General features: G+C 42.8%; 1 protein-coding gene across 6 annotated transcripts in view; it reads left to right on the top strand.

The window, feature by feature from the left end:
- Positions 1–19,761, top strand: part of MMS19 (MMS19 homolog, cytosolic iron-sulfur assembly component) — a 35,714-nt gene that overhangs the window by 7,893 nt on the left and 8,060 nt on the right. For 2 of the 6 annotated variants that reach the window (XM_061402980.1, XM_061402978.1), the window contains exons 2-14: positions 5,888–5,936; positions 8,261–8,361; positions 9,135–9,220; positions 9,607–9,681; positions 10,095–10,164; positions 10,546–10,674; positions 10,761–10,822; positions 16,942–17,028; positions 17,433–17,507; positions 17,918–17,995; positions 18,654–18,792; positions 19,036–19,190; positions 19,454–19,532. In XM_061402980.1, the coding sequence (XP_061258964.1) occupies positions 5,888–5,936; positions 8,261–8,361; positions 9,135–9,220; positions 9,607–9,681; positions 10,095–10,164; positions 10,546–10,674; positions 10,761–10,822; positions 16,942–17,028; positions 17,433–17,507; positions 17,918–17,995; positions 18,654–18,792; positions 19,036–19,190; positions 19,454–19,532 (1,185 nt within the window). Of the gene's footprint in view, positions 1–5,887; positions 5,937–8,260; positions 8,362–9,134; positions 9,221–9,606; positions 9,682–10,094; positions 10,165–10,545; positions 10,675–10,760; positions 10,823–16,941; positions 17,029–17,432; positions 17,508–17,917; positions 17,996–18,653; positions 18,793–19,035; positions 19,191–19,453; positions 19,533–19,761 lie in introns of those variants that run through there. The other 4 variants (XM_061402982.1, XM_061402981.1, XM_061402984.1 and 1 more) reach the window with 4 other exon arrangements.

The following is a 19,761-nucleotide window of genomic DNA, read 5'->3' as shown; positions in this document are numbered from 1 at the left end:
GTCCAGCTCTCACATCCATACATGACGACTGGAAAAACCCCAGCTTCGATTAGACGGACCTTTGTTGGCAAAGTAATGTCTCTGCTTTTTAATATGCTGTCTAGGTTGGTCATAGTTTTTCTTCCAAGGAGCAAGTGTCTTTTAATTTCATGGCTGCAGTCACCATCTGCAGTGATTTTGGAGCCCCAAAAAATAAAGTCAGCCACTGTTTCCACTGTTGCCCCATCTGTTTGCCATGAAGTGATAGGACCAGATGCCATGATCTTAATTTTCTGAATGTTGAGCTTTAAGCCAAGTTTTTCATTCTCCTCTTTCACTTTCATGAAGAGGCTCTTTAGTTCTTCATCTCTTTCTGCCATAAGAGTGGTGTCATCTGCATATCTGAGGTTGTTGGTATTTCTCCCCACAATCTTGATTCCAGCTTGTGCTTCATGCAGTCCAGCATTTCTCATGATGTACTCCACATGTAAGTTAAACAAGCAGGGTGACTATACAGCCTTGACGTACTCCTTTCCCAATTTGGAACTGGTCTGTATTATTATATTACTCGTGTATGATATATCCTCACTAAAGGGAGCCTTTTGATGAAAGTGAAAGAGGAGAGTGAAAAAGTTGGCTTAAAGCTCAACATTCAGAAAACTAAGATCATGGTATCCAGTCCCATCTCTTCATGGCAAATAGATGGGGAAACAGTGGCTGACTTTATATTTTTGGGCTCCAAAATCACTGCAGATGGTGATTGCAGCCATGAAATTAAAAGACGCTTACTCCTTGGAAGAAAAGTTATGACCAACCTAGACAGCATATTAAAAAGCAGAGGTATTACTTTGTCAACAAAGGTCCATCTAGTCAAGACTATGTAGTAGTCAACTGTGGTGTTGGAGAAGACTCTTGAGTGTCCCTTGGACTGTAAGGAGATCCAACCAGGCCATCCTAAAGGAGATCAGTCCCGGGTGTTCATTGGAAGGACTGATGTTGAAGCTGAAACTCCAGTACTTTGGCCACCTGATGTGAAGAGCTGACTCATCTGAAAAGACCCTGATGCTGGGAAAGATTGAAGGTGGGAGGAGAAGGGGACGACAGAGGATGAGATGGTTGGACGGCATCACCGACTCAATGGACATGGGTTTGGGTAGACTCTGGGAGTTGGTGATGGACAGGGAGGCCTGACGTGCTGCAGTTCATGGGGTGGCAAAGAGTCGGACACAACTGAGCGACTGGACTGAACTGAACTGAAAGGGGGCATGGACGGCAAGCCGATTAAGTGTTTGAAAAACAATATTTTGTCTGGAAACTGTTTAAGGCTGAAGGCAAAACTGCCTATAAATGCTGTGCTCTACTTATGAATTTGTTTCTCACAGAGGTTGACAATTCCAAAAGTAATTTATAGCTACACTAGGGTTGAAAAGAATAAAAAATGGTAGATAATGGGTACCAAGTTCCTCACTGTCCAAGAAACAAATTATAAATAAGCAAGGGGGAAGGCTAGAATGGACCCTGTGGTACTATATTAGAGTGGAGAGTCTAGTATCATCTTATATTTAGTTTGACATATATGGATAGGTACAGAAATAATGATAATATGTGTATACACGTAAGTTAGAGTACGTACATGTATTTCCCAGCTCTCTCTGCCGAGGAGGGCCTAGAAGCAGTGATATCCCAATAGCAATGAGTGGAGCTACTTCCACATGTTGGTTTTTAATACCATTCTCCAATAAAAGGAACCAGGACTTCTTGGGGCAAAGGCTGATTCAAGGGTTGGGGCAGGGAAATTGCAACATGAACCTTTAGTATTTTGTAGTGCCAAAAGGTAAGAAAGCACTTTAAAAAAATAAAAGGATAGGGTATGTCAAAGGGACGCTGGTGCCAACAAGTGTAAAGAAACTCCTGATGGCTAAAGATAGAAAATTGAGCAACAAAATAGCCTAGTATTGGATTATAACCCAAGGCATAAAATATGCATGAGCCTATGCTGATATAAATAACTAAATAAATGAAGGGAAGAGATGAATCTTCCTTAGAATAACTCCCATTAACATAGATAAATAGTCCTCCTTCTAAGAAACGGAGCTGAATCTCCCCTTTGTCCTAACTCACTAAGTGTGGACTCTGGACTTAGTGACTCCCTTCCAAAGGAAAGAATCCGGGAAAAGGAAAAATAATAACTGTATGCGTGGTGCAGAGACATGCTGGCACTACCTTAACCAAGTGGTCAGAGTTACAAGCACCAGTGGTAAGTTGTGTTGATATATTGTACCTGTGATAGGATGCGACGAGAAAGGTACTTTACCTCTATGCTATTATTCTTACCCCAAATCCATAACCACAGGACAGACATGAGAAAAACATTAAAAAAAAAAATCATCAAAAGACATTTTATGAAAATATTGATACTTTTTTAAAATACCAAAGTCATGAAAAACAAGGAAGATTGAGGGATTCATTATGGCTAGTTGCAGTGTGATATCCTTAATTGGGTCCTGAAACAGAAAAATTACATTAGTGGAAAAATGGGTAAAATCTGATAAAGTCTAGAGTTTAGTTAAAAGTAATATACAAATGCTCATCTGTCTTAGTTTTGACAAATGTACTATGTAAGATGTTAGCATTCAGGGAAACTGGGCAAGGAGATATATAGGAACTCTGTACTACCTTTACAACCTTTTTTCTTTAAACCTAAAAGATTATTCCAAAGTAAAACCTTTTTTTAAGTCTACCTCTCAACCCCATTGGATTGCAAGCAAATCAAATCAGTCAGTCCTAAAGGAAATCAACCTTGAATATTCATTGTAAGGACTGATGCTGAAGCTGAAACCCCAGTACTTTGGCCACCTGATGCAAAGAGCTTATTCACTGGCAAAGACCCTAATGCTGGGAAAGATTGAAGGCAAAAGGAAAAGGGGGTGGCAGAGGATGAGATGGTTAGATAGTATCACCGACTCAATGGACATGAATTTGAGCAACTCTGGGAGATTGTGAAGGACAGGGAATCCTGGTGTGCTGTAGACTATGGGCTCATAAAGAGTTGTACAGGACTTAGTGACTGAACACACACACACTCATTCCCCTAGCTATCAGTCTCCTTCCCTGGAGACAATCAGTATTACTAACTCCTTTTATCTTCTAGAGATATAAATAAATACAAATAGAAATAATTCCCCCTCCCTTTAAAAACAATGCTATGCACATACTATATATTAATACTATTTATGTACACTCTCTGCATCTGGTCCCATCACTTCATGGGAAATAGATGGGGAAACAGTGGAAACAGTGTCAGACTTTATTTTGGGGGGCTCCAGAATCACTGCAGATGGTGATTGCAGCCATGAAATTAAAAGACGCTTACTCCTTGGAAGAAAAGTTATGACCAACCTAGATAGCATATTGAAAAGTAGAGACATTACGTTGCCAACAAAGGTCTGTCTAGTCAAGGCTATGGTTTTTCCAGTGGTCATGTATGGATGTGAGAGTTGGACTGTGAAGAAAGCTGAGCACCGAAGAATTGATGCTTTTGAACTGTGGTGTTGGAGAAGACTCTTGAGAGTCCCTTGGACTGCAAGGAGATCCAACCAGTCCATTCTAAAGGAGATCAGCCCTGGGTGTTCTTTGGAAGGAATGATGCTAAAGCTGAAACTCCAGTACTTTGGCCACCTCATGCGAAGAGTTGACTAATTGGAAAAGACTCTGATGCTGGGAGGGATTGGGGGCAGGAGGAAAAGAGGACGACAGAGGATGAGATGGCTGGATGGCATCACCGACTTGATGGACAGGAGTTTTAGTGAACTCCGGGAGATGGTGATGGACAGGGAGGCCTGGCGTGCTGCGATTCATGGGGTCGCAAAGAGTCGGACACGACTGAGCGACTGAACTGACACTCTATGTTCTGCTTTTAAATCTTGTTCCATTATTAGTGTAAATATATAGGTTCCTCAGCCTTTTTTCAGTTTCTTTTCCTAAGTTAGCTACAGAGAATTCCATTGTATGGGTGTACTGTAACTAATTTAACTGATTTCTTATCATTGATGGCCATTTGTTATTTACAGTCATTTGCTATTATAAACTACTCTGAAGTGAGAAAATTTGTACATGCATTATTTTGCACTTTTTAAAGTACATAGGGTAAATTTTGAGAAGATTCCCTGGGTTAAAGCATATGTATTGATACACTTGTAACTTAAAAGATACTCTCAAATTGCTCTTCCTGGGGACTTCTCTGGTGGTCCAGTGGTTAAGACTCTGTGCTTCCAAAGCAGGGGGCATGGGTTCAAACCTTGGTCAGGGCATTAAGATCCCTCATGCCAAGTGGATGGGCCAAGGAAGAAAAAAATGCCCTCTATAAAAAGGCTGAACCAACTTATATGGCACCTGCAGTGTTTGAGTGCCGTATTTCTGCCTGCCATCACTGAACATAGGAGTTATACAAAATGTTTGATCTTTGCCAGTTTGTTTGCATTCCTGTTGTTAATATAGTTCAGCATCTTCTGGTCTTGCCCATTTTTTAAGTTGGTTGTTGGTCTTTTTCTCATTGATTTGTAGAAGCTCTTTTTATATTGGTAAAATAGCCTTTTGTTACAAGAATTGCATATATATTTTCCTAGTTTGTCTTACGATTTTTTTTCTTGCCTTGCAGAAAATCCAGGTGTTTTTTTTTAATGTAGCTAATTTTAACTAATCTTTTCTTTTATGGTTAAAGTATAACTTTATATTATACTTAGAAATGGTCTCCTGTTTTTTTTCTTTAATCCATTTGAAATTTACTTTGGTGAAAAATTCAGAGCCATTGATTTTTTTGTTTTTGTTTTTTCCCCAAATAACCAGTCATTGCAACAGCATTTATTGAATAGTCTGTTTTTCTTTAATTGAAATAATGCTTTTTAAAATCATATTCTCATGTATTTGTGTCTCTTTCTGGATTTTCTGTTCCATTTTTACTATAAGTTCCATTCATACTATACTGTTATTTTTTGTTTATACTTTTATTATGGAGAATATAAAGTATATTCAGAAGTATACAATATTTTAATTATTGTAAAATTTATTTATAAAAATCTTTTACTATCTGGAAGAACTGCCTTTCCACCCTCATTCCTCTTTTTTAGAATTTGCCTGATGATGTATTATTTTTTGCACATCAACTTTCTCACTTGTGCTTTAAAGTTTTCACCATTCAGATATTCACATTTTTCTGTTACGTTTATATTGAGGTATTTTTCTCTCTCTTTAAAATTTTATTTGTTGCTATTATTACTTTTTTCCTTTATATAATTTTACAAGCTAGTGTTAATTTCATATTAATTTTGTACCTAGCCATCCTAACCGGAGAAGGCAGTGGCACCCCACTCCAGTACTCTTGCCTGGAAAATCCCATGGATGAAGGAGCCTGGTAGGCTGCAGTCCATGGGGTCGCTAAGAGTCGGACACGACTGAGTGACTTCACTTTCATGCACTGGAGAAGGAAATGGCAACCCACTCCAGTGTTCTTGCCTGGAGAATCCCAGGGACGGCGGAGCCTGGTAGGCTGCCGTCTATGGGGTCGCACAGAATCGGACACAACTGAAGCGACTTAGCAGCAGCAGCCATCCTAATGAGTTATTTTGTTTCCAATATTTTTTCATGTATTTCTCTTGAATTTTCCTAGGTAAACAATCAGGTTACCTTCAAATGATATATTTGCTTTCTTTTCAGTTTTTATACTTGGAGCTGCATATCTGAAGTATTACGAAATGCCTCTAGTGTGGAGGGACTCTTGGCAAGCACAGTGGACCCCCAGGTGTAAACCCAGGATAGGCAGAAACATTGGCAATATAGACATTAAACCCTAGGATGGACTTTTTTGTTGTTATTGTTGTTGTTTCATGTTTCTTTTTTTGCTTTCCTCTAGATGTGAAATCTGGAAGCTATACAGTGTTACAAGTGGTGGAAGCCCTTGGGTAAGCGATCTGATCTGCTCTAGAACAACTCTCATCAGCCCTGGCAGTACACTCTGAAAACAGTTATTCTGTCCTCAATTTCTTCCACTGCAGCCCAGTTCCCCCTCCCCCTTCCATATTAGTACCTCAGGCTAAGCCTATGTTTCTCTTGAAAAAAGTTTCATGCCAACTGATTGAGACCCTTGACTGAGGTGTTGAGAACACAGCCTGTGGGCCACCGTAGCTCTTGAGTCAGCCTTTAGAGCCTCTAAAGTCAGTCTTTAGGTGAGGGTGGGTGGTGCTTCTCTAGCCCCACCCTCGCCTGTGGCATCCTAGTCAGCCTGCATCCGACTCAGACCCTGTGGGCCCCGCCTGGGAGGCCGACCTGGCACAGGATTCCCCACTGTAGGGAAAGGCTTGGGACAACAGCTGGAAGAACCACTGTTCAAACCAGATACTCCAAGCTCCAGAGGAGGCATGTGCTTATAGTATAAAGCCTGCTCTTCTCATATTTTGTTCTTGGAAGACCATTTAAATTGGAAAGTCTTAGTAGCAAGGGTTGTTAAGTGTCATAGCTAGCGAGTCTTCTGAAACAGAGAGAAATAGAAAACTGGGGAGAAGATGGGAGGGTAGGTCACTATTATGCATTTCTCCCATATGTTGTTGTGGCCTTGGTTCATTTTTTTAAAGTAACAGCTTTATTGAGATATAATTTACCTATCATAAATTCACCATTTTAAAGTGTGTATTAAAAAAATAAATAATAAAGTGTGTATTCACAGATTTGTGCAACCGTTAGTAACCACAGTCAATTTTAGGACATTTTCATCACCCCAAAAAGAAACCCCATGCCTATTAACAGTCACTCCCCACTCCTTTCTCTTCCTTGCACCTGGTAACCACTAATCTACTTTGTTTCTGTGGATTTACCTATGCTGAAAATTTCAGATAAATGGAATCATACAATAATATATAATCTTTATGATTGTCTTCTTTCATTTGGAATAATGTTTTCAAGATGCATTCCTGTTGTAGCCTGTATCAGTGCTTCATTGCTTGCTGAATAATATTCTATTACATGGATATACCACAGTTTGTTTACCCATTCCTCAGTTGAGGGATATCTGAGTTGTTGTCACATTTTGACTATTCCGAATAATGCTTCTGTGAGCATCTGTGTGCCTTGGTCCATTTTTAAAGGCACAGTTTTCTGCTTCTGAGTGGGGCCCTTTCTGTAAGTTCCTATCCCAGGTATCCTGTCAAGACTGATCTTTTTTGCCCCAGTTCCTCTAGCTATAGGTACTCTTGAGACTTCCCGGTGGCTCAGTGGTAGAGAATCCACCTGCAGTGCAGGAGATGAGGGTTCGATCCGTGGGTTGGGAAGATCCCCTGGAGGAGGGAATGAGGAAATGGCAACAGTAGTCTTGCCTGTGAAATTCCATGGACGGAGGAGCCTAGGGGCTACAGTCCGTGGGGTAGCAAAGAGTCGGACACTACCGGACGACTGAGCTCAGCGTAGGTACTCTTATCCTTGTTTCCTTAAGGTACCCTGGCCAGCTCTCCTTCAGAAGTCTTCTGCTTCCTTCTTTGCTTAGATTCCTTGTGGTATGTTTAAATGTAATCTCTGTGATTTGTTTTGAAGATAAATCACCTTGTTGCTTCAGCCTGGGTCCTCCCATATCAATAATCCTAAATAGTTAAAGTTTTTATTCTGACCATCTTACTTAGTACATTTCCAGTTGTAAAGACTATAATGGTTGCTTTAATAGTGATATATTTATTCTTCTCCTGTTTAGGTGAAAGTGAAAGTGAAGTTGCTCAGTCGTGTACGACTCTTTGCGACCCCATGGACTCCTCTCTTCCAGGCTCCTCTGTCCATGGGATTTTCCAGGCAGTAGTACTGGAGTGGATTGCCATTTCCTTCTCCAGGGGATCTTCCCAAACCAGGGACTGAACCCTGGGCTCCCACATTGTAGATAGACACTTTACCGTCTGAGTCACCAGGGAAGTTTTGGTAGAAGCTGCCAATTATCTCTTGAGCCCTGTGGGTAACTGCTAAGCTCTCTTTCAGAGAAATGTCACAATTATATCACTGAGGAGAGAGTAAGCCCCACAGCCAGTCAGTGCCTGGAGACAGACACTTCTGTTGGTGTCACATATGCCCCTGATGACACCTCCAGGCCAATCTGGGGATTGGCCTTACTGTTGTTTGTAATGCCAAGCGCCTCCAGAGTACTTTCCTGGGCCAGCTTCCATGCCCGGGGGTGAGTGTGACTAATTACAAAATATTTACTTCCGAAGTTTGAACTGGGTAATATCAGGCTTTCTATCTTACTTTCCCCCAGGTCTTCTCTAGAGAATCCAGAACCCCGAACTCGGGCCCGTGGGATCCAGCTTTTGTCACAGGTGCTCCTCCAGTGTCACTCCTTGCTGCTGGAGAAGGAAGGTACTGGTAGGCGTGCTGAGCCAAAGCCTTCCGTGTCTATCAGGCCAGCTTACCGGGCGGGAGGGAGGGAGGGACGTAAGGTATCTTCGAACTCCTAACACAGGGTCGTCACACATCACTAGTGTATGTGGCAAAGAAGATAAGAATTGAGACACAAGACACATAGATTTCAAATGCAGCCTTGGACAGTTTTTTTTTCCCAGTATGTCTTCTGTCTGTAAAATGGACAAAGTAGTGTTTTGGAGTAGAAAAGTAGTGAAATATCAAAATGCTTTGAAGTCCTGAGGAAAAAAACCCACAACTTATTTATCTTCCATCGCAGGGGTAGGCAAACTGCAGCCTCTTCTTATAAATAAAACTGTATTAGCATATAGCCATGTCCATTTATGTACCTACCGTTTATGCGGCTTTTATGTTACAGTGGCCCAGCTGAGTAGCTGTGACATACTGTGTTCTAGACACCTGAAATATTTACCATATGGCCCTGTGAGAAAACGTGCCAACCCAAGTTCTGTAGAAAGGCAGGTCTCGGGTTGAGAATGGGTTTGATTGTGACCTCTGTGCGAAGGGATAACCCAAGATGCTCACCTGTTTTCTTGACAGATAAGGAAGGAACCCCCCAGATGGGAGGGCTTGGGACATACCTAGGTGAAGGAGACAATTTGTAGTGAAGCCCAAGCAGGAACAGCCCTTAGAAACTTTGGGAAGAAGCAATGCCAGCGGGCCCTTCTCCAGCCTGTGGAAACTAATGACTGAATTTCTGGTCTGTTCAGTGGTCCACCTGATCCTGTTCTATGAGAACCGGCTGAAGGACCATCATCTTGTGATCCCGTCTGTTCTGCAGGGTTTGAGGGCACTTGTGAGTTCTCCTTTTCTGTATTACATACCATGTTTACAGGAATCTATTTCCAGTGAATTCTCTCCTTCCCCTTAGTGGGTGAGACTTCAGATACTTCAAAGCAGATGCCTAGATATGGGGCTAAACTAGTCTCAGCCAGCTCCACTTCTGTTTTTAGTCTGGAGAGTAAAAGTGTCCTTTGGGGACTGGAATTCAGAGTCAACCTGGAAGGAGCTGCAGAGACCTAATCAGCTTGAGAAAAGGGACCATGTTTCTCACCATCAGCATTTCTTCCCCAGCCTGGATGTTGTAATTCCCACTGTAGTTAGATAGGCCAGTTTTAGGCTTGAAGGCTACACTAAAATTTCCAGAATTCCCTCTGTGTTCACACTTCTCTTCTCCCCCAGAGCCTGTGTGTGACCCTGCCCCCAGGGCTGGCAGTCTCTGTGCTTAAAGCCATCTTTCAGGAGGTCCACGTACAGGTGAGTGATAATGGTCACTTCGGTATTTTCTATCTTCCAGCCCTTGACATAACTAGAATTACATGGCAAAAAATAAATTGCCTTCTAAGAGTTCTGAACTCTTACAGGCCTTTGGCCATATGTGCCTGCTGTCCCTTGCTACTGTATAAGGAGAGGGAGGCATGCAAGTACATCTGACCTGTGTCCTCTCACACCTAAAGAAAGTGAGGCACATAGCAGGCAGGTTTGGGTTATTGGTTCCACTGCTAGACTGCTGGACCATAGCCATACCTTTTCTCTGCATTTCCCTGAGGTTCATCTTATTCTGGTATAAAGAGAATTACCCAGTTAGAGACGATGAAGCAGGAAGTACTTTTGTCAGCTGAGGTATTCTCTGGGCACTTCCTTCACTTTCTTCTGTCTCTCCTACTAAGTCCCTGCCCCAGGTGGACCGGCACACAGTCTACAGTATCATCACCAACTTCATGCGAGCCCGGGAGGAAGGTGAGAGGCACGGCTTTCGGAAACCTGAAAAGTGAACACAACTTTTCTTCCCCCTTAACCAGGACTGATTTTAGCCCAGGGTAATATGAAAGAGTCAGTACTCTGAGAGGAAGATGAAGGGAAACTGGGAGTCACTCACTCCCCAGTAAAGTAAAGGAAGGGTGGAGCTTGAGCTGAGGTGTTAAATTCCTACCTCCATAACCATTATATATTGTTGCACATCTTCTCTTCACTGAGGACTCTCTTGGAATAGGAAAACAGAAATGGTCGGCTCTGGGAGGCATGAAGAGGGAGGCAGTGAGAGAGGGAAAACACAGGCCAGAAGAAAGCCCCACTTTCTTATCTTGTGGGACAGTAGTGACCTTGTTCTCTCCTCCCCAGAGCTGAAGGGCCTAGGAGCTGATTTCACCTTTGGCTTCATCCAGGTGATGGATGGGGAAAAGGATCCCCGTAATCTTCTGGTGGCCTTCCACATTGTCTATGACCTCATCTCTAGAGACTACAGCCTGGGTACGTCCTTGTAGCTTTGGATTAGCTGGTTGGGGCTTGTCAGATGAAAGGCTTGTAAGTCCTCCTTCTTTCTCTGTTGCCTTTAGGACCTTTTGTGGAGGAGTTGTTTGAAGTGACATCTTGTTACTTCCCTATTGATTTTACTCCTGTAAGTAGTACCTTTCATTCATTCATTCAAATACTGAGTGTCTGTTGTGTGCCAGGCCCAGTTCTAGGCACTGAGGGTACAGCAGTGAACAAAAAGAAACGACCCCTGCCCTCAAGAACTTAGCACATCAGTAAACCGGGAAGTGGAAAAACATACTTCCTAAAAATGTACTTAGTGCTTAGAACTACAGGATTGTAGAACATGATTCATGTCCTTGAAAGTTGAAACATTTAAGTAACAGTAAGAGATTATGGACCGAAACAAGTGGTGGTACAGTTATTCAAAGACAGAGTTGGGTGTGAGCTAGAGTAGGCAGGAACTGACTCACAGATAAAATAGGATTTCATTTGGTTTCTGAAGGATATGTAGCATATGATCCTGGATTCTCAGGGCACATCTCAGGCAATAGAAACGAAGACACAGTTGAGCATAGCATGTACAGGAGGTGTTTTCTCGATGCCCTCAGACCTTCTCCCACTCTGCATCTTGATTCACCTTCTCTCTTCGAATACTCAGGGTCTCAGCACTTTATGGGTATGCATGGTATGTAGATGAAAGCATTAGTAATTTGGAAGAAATGAAAGGAATTATACCACACACATCAAATTTACATCAGAGCTCAGTTGGTAAAGAATCTACCTGCAATGCAGGAGACCCCAGTTCGATTCCTGGGTTGGGAAGATTCCACTGTGGCTCAGCTGGTAAAGAATCCACCTGCAATGCGGGAGACCTGGGTTCGATCCCTGGGTTGGGAAGATCCCCTGGAGAAGGGAAAGGCTACCCATTCCTGTATTCTGGCCTAGAGAATTCCATGGACTATATATATAGTACATGGGGTCTCCAAGAGTTGGACATGACTGAGTGACTTTCACTATTGACTTTCCCTGCCTTTAAGATAAAAAGCCATTTTTGCCGTAGGGAATTTCTTAGCAGCTTATTTTAGCTGACATCATGTTGCTGGGACCACCTCTCTCCTAATATTCTTTTCATTGCTTTTGTAATCAGTATCACTATTTCTGCTCAGAAGTATTTAAGCCTTTGAACTCTTGAAAGCTCTTGGTTAGGCTGCCAGATTTTTCTGTTTTTACTTTCTTTATTTTGTGTTTGTTTTGAAAAGATAATATATTCACAGGATTCAAAATACAAAAGGTACAAATAGGTGAAAAATCTATATACCATCAAGTTTATTTCTCCGCTGTCAACCAGTTTTATCAGTTACGTCTGTATCTTACAGAGCTTTTTCATCCATGTATTAAAAAATGCTCTTCCCTTTTCCCATAAAAATGGTAGTGGATTTACACATTTTTCCTATCGTTTGGCGTTTTCACTTAGCAGTATATCTTGGAGAGGGTTCCATAGCAGTATATAAATTAGCTCTTTATTCTTTATGACTGTGATTTTCCTTTGCATGGAAATACCTAATTAATTTTACTTGTCCTCCATGGGACAAAGGTTTTTGCTAATCTTTTCTGTTACAAGCAATGCTGCCACCTAACATACCCTGCCTGTACATGTATCATTTCACACATACGTGGGTTTATGGATGTAACAGTAGGATAAATTCCTAAAATTTAGGAATATGTGCACTTAAAATTTTAGGGTGGGCAAGAATTTTTTTTTTTTTTGAAAGATAGTACAGTGAACACCATGCAACATTTAGAGAATTAAGCCTCTTTACTGCCACCAACCATTTTCCTTTCAGAGATAATCATTGCTCCCAACTGCTTATATATTTTCTCGGAGATGTTCTAGGCAAAACAAGTTTATAGATAATAATTGGAAAATTTATTTGAGCAGAGTTGTGTGTTTTTTTCCCACAGTGTGGTCTATGGGAAGCAGAAAGCTCTTGTCAGTTAAAATAGGGACACCTGGCTTTCAGTGTTAAATTTGTGTTAAAAATATTCTTTACGGTCTTATCGATCTGTATAGGCCACTTGCCGTCATCATCATGGATCACAGCAGTAGAAGTTAGGGCGAGATAGCTGCTATTTTAGACTTTGTGGGCCTTATGTTCCCCATTGAAACTCTTCACCTGTGCTGTTCCAGCACAGAAATGGCCCTCGCCACTGGAATGTGATACAGGGTCTGTATTGCAATAAATACATTTATGGACTTGGGAATTCACATTTCATATAATTTTCATGTGCCACAAGATATTATTTGACTTGTTTTTCAACCATTTAAAAATGTAAAAACCAGTCTTAACTTAGCCATACAGTCTTAGCTGGTTGCTTCCTACTCTTAATGCAGAGTCAATACTGAATCTTTCTTTCCCATCATCTAAGGATCCCTTTATCTTTTCTCTTGGATCAAATCTCCATTTTTTGTATTTACGTATTCCTCATTTTATGGTTTATTCCTTCATTTTGGTGATGCTCGTCCCTTATGAGCTTCCCGTGGGTGTAAAAAGAGTATAAAATGTTTTCCTTTTCGTAAATCTAGAATCTCTTCATTCTTTGCTCACACTTATTGATAATATGGGTATAAAATTGAAGACATTGCTATACTTACTTCTAATTTTCAGTTGCTGTGAAGAAGTCTGAATTATTTCTGCTTTGCAAGACTTTTATGTTCACTTTTTTTCCCTCTTTTCGGGAAGCTTTTAAGCGTTGATTATTTCCCCCCAATATATTGAAAATTCACAGTGATGTTTCTTAGTACAGGTCTGTTTTCATGCATTGTATTGGGTACTCGGTAGGTCCTGTCAGTCTGGAAGGTCATGTCCTTCCGGCCTGGGAAATTTTCTTGGCATTCTTTCATTGATGATTTTTTCCCTCTGTTAGTTCTCTGCTCCTTCCTTTGGGAACTCCTGTCAGTCTTTTACCTTTTCTTTCATATTTCCTTCCTTTACCTTTTTGTTATTTTATAAGAAAATTTTATTTTTATCTTTTCTATCAGTCAGAGTCCAGGCATGAAAAACAGAAACCACTTTGGTATTTAAAACAAATAATTTAATGCTGGAAATTGTTTGTACAAGTTATGGGAGAGCTGAGAAGCCAAACAAGGGATAGTGAGGCAACCTGTCAATAGCAGGAAACCATTACCACCCTGAGGCTGGAGGGACAAAGGGAAAAGTTGATGTTACTGGACCTCAGGGGCTGAAAGTATGACAAAACAGAGGCCTTCAGTGGGACCTGGAGCCAAGGAGGAGATGCTGCCAGTGGTGAACGTGCCCACTAAATAGAGATGGGAAGAAATGTCCTGGGTTTTCCTTTCCTTCTGACCTGCATTCATCTACAACTGCTTCCCGTTGACTGAACCTCGGCCACTGTGGGAACCTGGAGAATGCAGCCTACAGCCTGAGGAAGGGATCTGAGGGCAGAAAGGCCCAGGGCCAGCGCGTCTCCCAGCGGTTGATTTTTTCGTTTCTGCACTCATGCTTTGAATTTCCCAGGGCCTTTTATTGTCATTTTTGATGATTTTTTGAATTTTTTTTTTTTTAAATAGCATTCTATTCTTATTTAACCCATGAATGAATTACTTTCTTACCATTCTTGAAAACTCTCCCCACACGTGTGGTCTTTGTTTCGTCCAAGTTTTTTTTCAATTTATGTTGTTCTCTATTTCCAGGTTAGAGGCTTTCTTCAGATATCTAGTAATCCTTGGGAGTTTGCACATGTTTCAAAGTGAGGATTATAAAGCTGAGTGGGAGCTCTGAGCACATAGAATGGGCTGATTGAGGATGAACTTCCCTGTAGAGTGGCTTACATGGATAATTTGGGAACCCCCAGGTTGCAGGATCTTTATTCCCGGTCTAGGACTTTGGCAGTGAAAGCACTGAGTCCTAACCACTGGACATCCAGGGAATTCCCACTTAGACCTCTTTTGATTCAGCACCCTGGCCCTCAACTGCATTTTTGTCTCAGCTCTATCTCACCCTCTCCAAGAATTAAACCCCCAGATTCTGCTGCAGCTAAGAAGGACTTGAGAAGCAATCTGGGAGGTCAGACTGCTTCTCTAACCCCACTCCCAGTTCCAAAGGCACCTGGTACTGCTGGTTGCAAAGCTTTGTGAGGAGACTGTGTGGTGTATATGGAGAGTTACTAAGCTTTCCCCAAGCCTACTGAGGATTCTGTTGTTTTGGCTCTAAGTCATTTTCTTCTTACCCATCTGCTTTTACAATTTTGTTCCTAATATCTCTTGTCCTCTTCACCCTTTAGCTTTATATCTTAAAAAAAAGAAAGAAAAGAAAATCCCCTTACTGCATTTTTGGTGGGGTTTCAAAGAAAAAAAGGAAAATCTGATCTATGTTTTCAGTCTGCCTTCTTGACATACACATGGCTAATAGGCACATGAAAAGATCCTTAACTTTGCTAATTATTCAAGAAATGCAAATTACAACTACAAAGAGGTATCACCTCACACCAGTCAGAATGAAGTGAAGTGAAGTGGAAGTCTCTCAGTCGTGTCCGACTCTTTGCAACCCCATGGACTATACAGTCCATGGAATTCTCCAGACCAGAATACTGGAGTGGGTAGCCTTTCCCTTCTCCAGGGGATCTTCCCAACCCAGGGATCAAACCCAGGTCTCCCACATTGCAGGCAGATTCTTTACCATCTGAACCACCAGGGAAGCCCCTAGTCAGAATGGCCATCATCAAGAAGTCTACAAATAATAAATGCTGGAGAGGGTGTGGAGAAAATGGAACACTCCTTCACTGTTGGTAGGGATGTAAATTGGGCAGCTGCTATGGAAAACAGAATGGAATTACCTTATGATCCAGCAGTCCCACTCCTCTGGTATATATCTGGAAATGATGAAAACTCTAATTTGAAAAGATACATGCAACAAAGTAGAAGACCTAGAGATTTTCATACTAAGTAAGACACAGACAATTATATGTTACCATTTATATGTGGACTCTAAAAAGTAATACAGATTAATTCATTTACAAAGCAGAAAGGGACTCACAGACATAGGAAACAAACATTACGGTTACCAAAGGGTTTTAAAAGAGATTGGGGAGGAATAAATCAGGAATACAGGATTAACAGGATATATAGGAGTACAGTCCATCCTAAAGGAAATCAGTCCTAAATATTCATTGGAAGGACCGATGCTGAAGCTGAAACTACTTTGGCCACCTGATGCGAAGAACTGAGTCACTGAAAAAGATCCTGATGCTGGGAAAGATTGAAGGCAGGAGGAGAAGGGGATGACAGAAGATGAGATGGTTGGATGGCATCACCGACTCTATGGACATGAGTTTGAGTAAACTCTGGGAGTTGGCGATGGACAGGGAAGCCTGGCATGCTGCAGTCCACGGGGTCGCAAAGAGTTGGACACGACTTGGCGACTGAAATGAACTGAACAGGATTAACAAATACATATCACTATATATAAAACAGATAAACAACAAAGGTTTACTGTATAAAACAGGGAACTATAATACCTTATAATAACCTATAATGGAAAAGAGTCTAAAAGATAATATAAATGTATGTAACTGAACCACTTTGCTGTACACCTGAAACTAACACAGTATTACAAGTCAGCTGTATACTTCAATTAAAGAAATCTGCCTCTTTATACAGAAATCATCAATGCTTTTATATTGCCAGAATTACAGCTTTTTATAAGGGTGGAAAAATAGAATTGTCCATCAAAGGGAGATTATCCAAATAAATTGTCGCTCAACCACACAATGAAATAGTATCAGCCACTAAAACAAATGCTATGAAAGAATAATAACATGAAAAAAATGTACCTAATGTATGAAGTGAAAAAATAGACGGCAAACCATATGTTCAAAAGATTCATGGTTTCTAAAGCTATATATATTTTAAAGGGAAACAGTGTCTACCAATCACATAGTCATAATACCCTATATACAGAGAAGAAAGTTGCACCAAAAAGTTAAGGGTGTTTATCTCTGAGTGGTGAGATGATAGATCAGATGGAAACTGCGTGATCAGATAGAAAATAAAGGCCCGACAGACAGAAATTTCCCAAGGAACAACACGAAAGAGCAAGCTGTCTTCCTTCTGGGGCCTTGTACCACTTTTCTGGCAATTTGGCTGTAAATCTCACCCTGTTCTGCAGGGTTGGTAGGTTCAGTCCTGTGTCCAGGCATGGTCTAAAAAGAGATACAAGGCCACGCCTCTTCTCCCTTTTGCAGCCACCTAATGATCCCCATGGCATCCAGAGAGAAGATCTCATCCTGAGTCTTCGAGCTGTGCTGGCTTCCACACCACGCTTTGCTGAGGTGGGTCTGGCCAGAGTTAGGGCATGTAGCGTCAGCCCTCAGAAGGGTCAGAAGAAAGAACAGTTAAAGGCATGGAGGAAAAGAAAGATCCAGTTTGCATTCTAGGGTATGGCATCCTGCAAGTGTCTTCAGACCTTCGAAGTAGAAAACTTTACCATCTCTTCATTTAAGATAGTAATCCAGTCCCTATGTGGTGCTATCTTTTGAGATTCTTTAGCTTTGCCAGCTAGCCCACTTTTCAGGTCACTTTTCAGGAGTCCGGCCATGGCTTGGGAGGGAGATTGGTTTACAGTCACAACTCCTGACTCAGTGCAACTCGGTGACGTAGTGCCTACCCCGGGGGCTGGTGGCAGCAAGGACATGGTGGGCTGGCCTTGTGCTCAGTTCTTCCTTCTCTCCCACAGTTTCTGCTGCCCCTGCTGATTGAGAAAGTGGACTCCGAGATTCTGAGTGCCAAGCTGGATTCTCTGCAGACTCTGGTGAGCGATTTCTCTCTTTTGAGGACCCAGCTGTCTTTAGACAATTTAGCAGTGCTACAGGATTATGGACTGATTCTTAGAGAGTCGGGGAGCTGTTCCCTGGGCCTCAGGAGAGGGATACCCAAGGTCTTGGCCTGTAGGTTGACGTACGGCCCACAGCTGCGTTTTGTCCTGTTCTGTAGTAACAGAGTGGCAGCTGAGGAAAGGCTGACCGGGGCTCCCTCTTCAGGCTTGTTTCCATCAGTTGGGACGAGGTCCTGTTTTTCAGTGGTCTGGGTAGGATGGCTGTGAACCCCTGCTGGTCTTACTGCTGAGAGCCGCCTCTTTCAGGTGCAATTATGCTGAGGGGGCTGCACGTCCCAGGAAGTCTGAGAGTGTAGACGGCCGTTAACCTCTGCTCTCCCTGGCAGAATGCTTGCTGTGCCGTATATGGGCAGAAAGAACTAAAGGACTTCCTCCCCAGCCTCTGGGCTTCTATCCGCAGAGAGGTGAGTGTCACTTAGATAAACTGACTGCTCTTAACTCCTAGTTGTCAGGTCAGGCATGAGGGGAGCTAACCTACCCTATCCTTTTCCCTCTGTTGCTGTGCCTGGTTATTCAGCAGGAGAGCCAAGGGGCATACTTTGGTTGAATGATATGGGTAGGGCCAGCTGCTTACTGATGACGTGATCAGTCTCCCATTGCCCGCTTCCTGTCCTTCCATGGTAAAGGGCATAGGTCACTCCGAGTAGAGGGGGAGAGGAAGAGACTTGGGGAAAGGGATCCCAACAACCACCGCTCAAGGTTGGTATTCAGTTTCTCAAAAAAGTATGTGGGGACGTCCCTGGCGATCCAGTGATTAGGACTCCATGCTTTCAGTGCAGGGGGCGTGGGTTCATTCCCTCAGTGGGGAACTAAGATCCCACATGCTGTGCAGCACAATCAGAATTGAAAAGGAAAGAAAAGATGTGTATCAATATCCTAGTGGGACTAAGGACTTAGTGAGAATACATCAATTGAGATGAAACTCACGTGAGGGGTTAATTTCCACTGTTGTGCCCTAAAGGTTCTCACCGCCCTCTCCCAAGAAAGGAAATAGGCAGCAGGTGGGTAGGGTCTCACCTGGTGCAGGCTCACCTCAGTAGCCATGGGATCCCTCCCTGACAGGTGTTCCAGACGGCAAGTGAGCGGGTAGAGGCCGAGGGCCTGGCGGCCCTCAACTCCCTGACTGCGTGTTTGTCTCGCTCTGTGCTGAGGGCCGATGCTGAGGACCTCCTTGACTCCTTCCTTAGCAACATTCTACAGGGTAATGGGGCATGGCAGCTAGAAAGGGGAATGCACACAACAGAGGGAAATTCCTTAAGGCCAGTGACCTTTCAAGATCAGTCCCCAAGATCAGTGATTTGCGTATTGGAGCCCTGCTTTGAATTGAAAGATATTTATGTAATAACTGCTAGTCCTGGGGCTCAGCCTCCAGCTTCTGTGACCTGCAGGGGAACCGGGCAACATTCAGCCTACTCCCCGGGTCTGTGATGTGCTGCCTCTCTAGACTGCAGGCACCATCTGTGTGAACCGGACATGAAATTGGTGTGGCCTAGCGCCAAACTGCTGCAGGCGGCTGCAGGCGCGTCTGCCCGGGCCTGCGACCACGTCACCAGCAACGTGCTGCCTCTGCTGCTGGAACAGTTCCACAAGCACAGTCAGGTAAGGAAGCAGAATCTTTCCAGGAAATGATGGGACCCTGGGCTAGGATGGCTCTCACAGAGAAAGCTGTGTTGCGCTGGGGCCTAGATATAGTAGATCTTGGGTTTTGCTCCCATTAGCTCCCATTAGCTGCTTCTGGTTCCCTTGTTCACTCTTTTCCTCACACTCTTATGCACAACGATAATTCTCCCCACTTCCATAGTAGCAAGACTGAAATCCATTAAAAGGTAGTCTTTGACCCCATACCCCTTAAAACATTACAGAGCAACCAGCGGAGGACAATCCTTGAAATGATCCTGGGTTTTTTGAAGCTGCAGCAGAAATGGAGCTATGAAGACAAGGGTGAGGCCGTCTTCTAGGTGTGCTGGCCAGGGGGTGCTGAGCTCTGTAGCCCTGTAAAGGAGGGCAGGCCAGGAGTGCTACAGAGAAGTGGCCTGGAACAGCCAACCTGTTGTTCGCAAGTTGTAGCACAAGAGAACACTTAAGAAATGAGACCTGTTCATTTTTTTTCCTAGTGTACTTCCTGGGTATCCAATGGATTAAATTCTTTAAATCTGCCCCAGGAGTTCCC

Source organism: Bos javanicus, chromosome 26, assembly GCF_032452875.1.
Source record: "Bos javanicus breed banteng chromosome 26, ARS-OSU_banteng_1.0, whole genome shotgun sequence".
Lineage (NCBI taxonomy): Eukaryota > Metazoa > Chordata > Mammalia > Artiodactyla > Bovidae > Bos > Bos javanicus.
The sequence above is the reverse complement of the archived record's forward strand: the minus strand, read 5'-3'. Positions and strand labels throughout refer to the sequence as shown.